The following is a 6,000-nucleotide window of genomic DNA, read 5'->3' as shown; positions in this document are numbered from 1 at the left end:
AGCACGGGGCCCTGTCTCAATTTTCACTGCCTCCCAGGGGCCTGGTCTTCCCTGGGCTGTCTGCGGCTGTCCACATGGCCCCAAATGCACCCCTTGACTCTCCTCCCTCACCTCTGCCTGCCACTCTCTCAGCCCAGGGATGAAGCCAGAAACTGGGGAGCCAGCTGTGAGACCTCAGCCCGAAGCTCGTGGCCAGGCCCGTCCGTCACAGCCCACGCGGCCTGCATCTGGCCCTCTTTCTTTGGGACTGCAGCCTCGGTTCCCTGCTTCGACCCCATCTCCTTTAGGATCGCAGCCTCCACAGCAGCAATCACAGGTCTTGGTGGCCGAGCCTTGCGTCCTTGACCCGCCCTGCTGACCCCATCCGCTCCTCAGGATCCGGCCATCCAGTCACGCCGGGGGACTGAGCCGCTGTCCCCGACACAGGACCAAGGTGTCCCACCCTCGAGCCTGGATGCTCTCTTCTGCCCCAGGCCCCTCTGTCGTGTGGCCAGAGCCTCTCAGGAAAGACCCTTCCTCCGTGTCCCACCCTGGGCCCCTCAGCCTGGCGAGGGAGAAGGGAAGAGCCAGAGCTCTGGGTCTGTGGCAGCTGGGCGGACTTGCCCTTTGGACGGCCTTCCTGTGCCCAGGTCTCCCAGGCCACCAGCTGTTTGTGCAGGGACAGACAGAGGGACAGAGAGCACAGTGGGGGGTGGGGGAGGGTACACAGGGCTGGGCAGGTTGTCCACCTGTGAAATGACTGTGGATGGTGCTGGGGAAGCCTGAGGGGTGCCCAGAAGGTGTGATGGGGGTGGGGGACAGGTGGGCCTGCTGACAGGTGCAAGCCACCCGCCAGGTGGGGACACGGCGCTGGCAGCTGTTTATCCTGCCCGCGGCGGTTTGGAGGTGGAGTGGGCCGGGCTGGAGAAAGGAGACAGCCGGGCTGCCAGAGCAAACAATCTGGCCCTGCCTTCTAGCAAACACCACCTCAGCTGTGGGTGCGGCGGGCTGGGAGAGGCCAGGGGCTGAGGCCCCCAGGCTGGCAGAGGAGGAGTCAGACCCCAGGTGCTGGGGGTGGAGAGGGCCAGGGTTTCCCAGTTGCTCCAACACCCAGGGCTTTATGACTCTGGAAGACAGGTGTCTAGTAGGGAGCACCAGAGCTCGGCCCCAGCCCAGTCCTGGCTAACATTTTCCCTGGCAACTCGGGCATGTAGTGGGACTGTCTTTGCCAACTATGGGGTGGGCCTCCCTGGAGGCATTGGACTTCAGATCTAAAACAGGAGCTGGAAGGAGCCACAGCCACAGCATTCACCCACCTTTTCCGCAGGGAACTCAGTATGGGTGACCCATCACAGGCAGCCAGTCCTGCTCAGGACTCTGCCCTGGGAGGCGTGGGTGGGGGGCACTGAGGCGCACAGCCCTAACCCGGGGAAATAGAGACCAGCACGGGGCCGGGGGGCGGTGAGGGGAACACATGGTCTGGGTAGGAGTCAGCAGGTCCTGGCATGGCTGGAAACTGGGGCTTGCAGGAGGCGGGTGTGTGTTATTGGGGGAGTACAGCTCTGGTTATCTGGGAAGGCTTCCCGGCTGCGCAGGCACTGGGGGTTGGGGGTTTGCACAGTAGGCGGCGGGGACCCCGCCCTGGAATCCACGGTCCCGCATAGCCATCTGGGATCTCAGAGGCCATGGCTCTGGACAGCAGGTCAGTTTAAGCGGGGCTGGGGGGCGGAGGCAACCACAGGATTCTCTCGGCTCCTCCCTTTGGTGCGGGGCGGGGAAGCAGTTTCTGCCTCCCCACATCTTCCTCCTCTGGCCTGCAGCCCCTTCGCTCGACACCAGGATCCGGGAGCAGCCTGGGAGCCCCTTGCGGGGGGGGGGGGGAGGGCCGCGCTGAGACTCCCCCCACCCCCAAGCACGGCCACACTTCCTGCCGCGGACCGTGCGCGGCTAAGGTGACAGCTCCGCTGTCCTTACTTTCCTGGACTCAGGTTGATTGTCAGCGGTTCGGTTCTAAGAGGAATCACCGCTCAGGCTGGGCCCTCGGAGAAAGATCAAGAAAGCAGCAGCAGCAAGACCAGCAGTCACTAGGCAGGAGCCTCCTGGAAGGCCCACTTCGCGCTGGGTTTGTGGGTCCCCTCCAGATCCAGGGTCCCACTTCGCAGAACTGGACAAGTAGGACGCCCAACTAGGGACAGCTCCGTTTTGAAACAGCCCCCTCCCAGGACCCAGGAGAGCGCAAAAGAGGCGCCCCCTGCTCTCAGCCCTTGGGGCCCCTTCACCTCACCCCAGCTCTGCGGTCGCCGACCGAAGGCCCCACCCCCAAGCTGGGAGCGCTCAGCGCGGGCGACCTCAGTTCCCCCTTCTGCACAATGGGTGGGCGGCCGAGGCGGTGCGCTCGGGGACGCCGCGGGGGAGGGGCCGCGGCGGGCTCCGAGGGCGGCCGGAAGGGGTGTGAGTGCGGGGGCGGGCCCCGCGCCGCCCCGCCCCGGGGAGGGAGCCCGGGGCGCAGCATCCTGGCGCGGGCCTCAGCCGGCGCCGCCACTTGCCGTCGGGGAAGGTCCCAGCGCAGACATGGCTTCGCGCGGTGCCCGCCTGGGCCCGAGCACCCCGCACCCGGTGCAGTAGAAGAGGCGGCCTCGACGGCGCAGACGGCCGGTCGGGCAGCATGGAGGCAGCGCACCTGCTCCCGGCTGCCGATGTGCTGCGCCACTTCTCGGTGACAGCGGAGGGCGGCCTGAGCCCGGCGCAGGTGACCAGCGCGCGGGAGCGCTACGGCCCCAACGGTGAGCGCGCGGGCCGGGCAGGGGAGCAGGGCGGCGCGCGCCCCAATCTCAGTTTGCCCCCCCTGGCTTGCGGCCTGAGGGCGGCCCTCTAGCCTCCCAGCTCCCAGCCCCCGCGGGCGCGCAGGAAGCCAGGGCTCCGGAAATCTCATGAGATGCTCTTTGGGGCACCCTGTGGGGCACCTTCGCAGGGGTCATGGCTGGGGCGGCAGAGCTGGGTTGGGAGACCGGACGTCTCGTTCTCCGAGTGGTCCTGCGTCCATCCCACGCCCCCCGGGGCTGCCGGCCACCCCCGCAAGCCTTGACGCAGCCCCATCCGTGGTGGGCGCTGGACTCTGCCCCGCAGCCGCCCACACCGTGCAGGTGCAGACCCTGAGACGGCTGCGGGGACAACCGGGGACTCTGAGGCCCAGCTGGTCCCGAGTGGGTCCCCCAGGGCTTCATAAAACGCCCAAGAAGGTGCAGCCTGTTAGCCCCCACCCCCACCCCTACCGCCAGGTCTTCCTCTTTCTGTGACTGAGGCGGATGTGGCTGGCGGGAGCCGACGGGGGCTTGAACGGCTGGGGCCGAGACCCACCTTTCTGGGATGGCAGACCCCAGGCCGCACGCACAGAGTTGCCAGGGCGGCTCTTCCCTGGCGGGGCGTTGTGGGGCGGCGCCTGGCCATCTCTGGGTAGGGGGTGGGAGGGGCATTACTTCTTCCTCACCTTCTTCCCAGGAGGGTGGGCCTCTCCTTTGAGTCTCTGAAGGGGGGCGATGTAGAAGGAGGTCCCCACCCCGTGTCCCTTCTAGACACGACCTTGGGCATCCTCGGCTCCTTTTTGGACCTGGGGAGCCTCACCCTTTTGGGGTTCCCAGCCAGCCAGAGGGAAGGGGGCCCTGACTTGGGTGTCCTCTGCTCAGGGCTGGCTGAGAATTCACCAACAGCTGTCAGAAGCGGAGCTGAGGGTTTTGTATCGGTTTATGAAAACCACCTCTTATATAAATATTATCTTTCTGGAACAGAAATCCTTTTTCAAAAAAAATTAGTTGCTATATTTAGTTGGGCTGTGGGAGGAACTGGGGAGATAAATATTATTTAATATCCCCCATTAGTGACTCGGCAAGGAGGGTGTCATTTGCTGCAGGCTGGCAGGGCTGGGGTGGGGGAGCCTCCACCTTGGGAATCCCGACCCCGGGAGAAGCTGCAGACCTAGGCCCGGGCCTTGCTTCTATCCTGGGACTCACACAGGTTCCCCCTGGGCTGGACCCTGGCCCAGTCCCTCTGCCTTCATCAGAGGAGCTGGCTGGAGGGAGGGAGACCCTAGCTCTGCCCCTTGCCAGGCTCCAGCGCTGGGTGAGGGGAGATGGGTGAGGGGGTACCCTGGCCACAGGTCACCTGTGCAGGGTGTTGGGGGTGGATGTGGCCTCAGTGTGGTGTGCAGATCCCCAGAAAGGTGGGTGTGGGAGGAAAAGAGCTGCCCTGGTTGCTGTGTGTCTTGCTAGGGTTCCTAATACAAGCTGGCACTCAGTGAGCGCTTACTGTATGCCAGGCCCTGTTCTCAGCCCTTTGTCAGCCACGATCTCATTTCGTTCCCCCCTCCAACAGTTGTAGGAGTTAAGGTCTGTTGTCATCCCCACTTTACAGAGCAGGACACTGAAGCACCAGGTTAAGCAGCTTGCCCAAGGTCACAGAGTAAGCACTAGGGCTGGTCCTGGGTGCCAGGTCCTCCCTGGCCTCAGTTTCCCCATCTTACAAGAGGGTCACAGGTCTCCTAGCCTAGTCCAGCATTGCCCCCAGCCCCTTTGGCCTCTGCCGTCTTCCTTAGGAAGCATTCCAGAGCCCTGGAAGCTGTCAGGTGAGCAGAGGACAGCCAGCTGCGCCTTCCTGCCTCACCTTCTCCTCCACCTATAGCCAGGGCGTTGGTGGGCATCGGTGGCCTCCAGCCTCTGGGCTGGGGCTAGCAGGGTTTTGAACCCTGGCTCAGCTCCTTCATGGCTGTGCAACCCTGGACAAGGCACCTCACCTCTCTATGCCTTGTTTTCCTCATGCTGAGGGAGGCTATGGTGGGACCCGACTCACCAGGCTGTTGATGAGTATTTAGTCAGGTCGTGAACACCCAGGGATCCTGTCCCTGCAGCCCAGAGGGCTGGGCCAGCCTCTTGGCCAGAAGCGCTGGGGACTGGGGTGGGCGGGGCCTGGGGGAACACCCCAGGGACTTGTGTCTCCCGCCCAGGAGTCTGTGCACCTGCATGGTGGGTCGTTAGCACTGGAAACCGCAAAGAAGTCATTTGCTTAAGTCCTGAAGTTTGCAAATTCTGCCAGGGGAGGGAGGGGCAGAGGCAGGACTCCCCCCCCCCCCCCATACAGAGACCTTCGAGCTGGGGGTGCTGAGCTCTGCAGGGTAGTCGGTGTGGACCAGCCAGGAGTCACTGCCAAATGCCCTCTGTCCCAGCCCCATTGTGGAGCTGGGTCCTGGGAGACCCCAGCAGGGCAGTGGGCGGGGACTTCCGGTCCAGGGCCTCTTGTGGTGCTTAGAGCTCAGCTTCCTGGGGGAGGGGCTGCTTTTCCATCTTTTAGACTTTTTTTTTTTTTTTTAAGATTTTGTCAATTTGTTTGAAAGGCAGAGTTACAGAGCGTGAAAGAGAGAGCGAGTGAGCAAGAGAGAATGACAATGAGATAGAGATCTTCCGTCTGTTGGTTCACTCCCCAAATAGCCACAGCAGCTGGGGCTACAGCAGGCTGAATCCAGGAGCTTCCTCCAGGTCTTCCACATGGGTGCAGGGGCCCAAGGACTTGCACCATCGTCTGTTGCTTTCCCAGGCACATTAGTAGGGAGCTGGATCAGAAGTGGAGCAGCCAGGACTCGAACCGGCGTCCACCTGGGATGCTGGCACTGCACACAGTGGTTTCACCCTCTGAGCCACAGCGCCAGCTCCTAGATTTTTTTTTTTTTTTTTAAGATAAATTTGCACACAGTACGACAGGTGCCATATCCCCGGGCTTCCCAGTTTCTTGCATCTCCTTTCCAAAATGGTCTGGACACACATGTATAGGGGGCTGGGGGCTGGGATCTTCTTTGACACAAAGGAATGGGTTACCTGTGCCGCTGAGCCCCTGCTCTCCTGGGACGGCTCCCTGGACAGCACCCCTTGGTCTCCTAGAGGCTGTGCGGAGTTCTGCCCTAGGGCCAGCTGCTTCAGCTTCCCATGGTTGCTTGGTTTGTGCACAGCCCTGCTACCACACATGGCCTTGCAGGGA

At 63.0% G+C, this 6,000-nt stretch overlaps 1 protein-coding gene across 2 annotated transcripts in view; it reads left to right on the top strand.

Annotated features, from left to right (window-relative positions):
* The first annotated feature begins 2,474 nt into the window (after window positions 1-2,474).
* ATP2A3 (ATPase sarcoplasmic/endoplasmic reticulum Ca2+ transporting 3) overlaps window positions 2,475-6,000 on the top strand; it is a 30,262-nt gene continuing 26,736 nt past the window's right edge. Inside the window, exon 1 of one of the 2 annotated variants that reach the window (XM_089318413.1) lies at window positions 2,475-2,762. In XM_089318413.1, coding sequence (XP_089174539.1) covers window positions 2,645-2,762 — 118 coding nt within the window. In that variant the 5' untranslated portion in view covers window positions 2,475-2,644. The remainder of the gene's footprint in view (window positions 2,763-6,000) is intronic. The other variant, XM_008270872.5, reaches the window with a different exon arrangement.

The sequence above is a fragment of the Oryctolagus cuniculus genome, chromosome 17 (genome assembly GCF_051225735.1).
Source record: "Oryctolagus cuniculus isolate XC-2025 breed Fujian yellow rabbit chromosome 17, ASM5122573v1, whole genome shotgun sequence".
NCBI classification, from domain to species: Eukaryota; Metazoa; Chordata; class Mammalia; order Lagomorpha; family Leporidae; genus Oryctolagus; species Oryctolagus cuniculus.
This window is presented reverse-complemented; position numbering and strand designations above follow the sequence as displayed.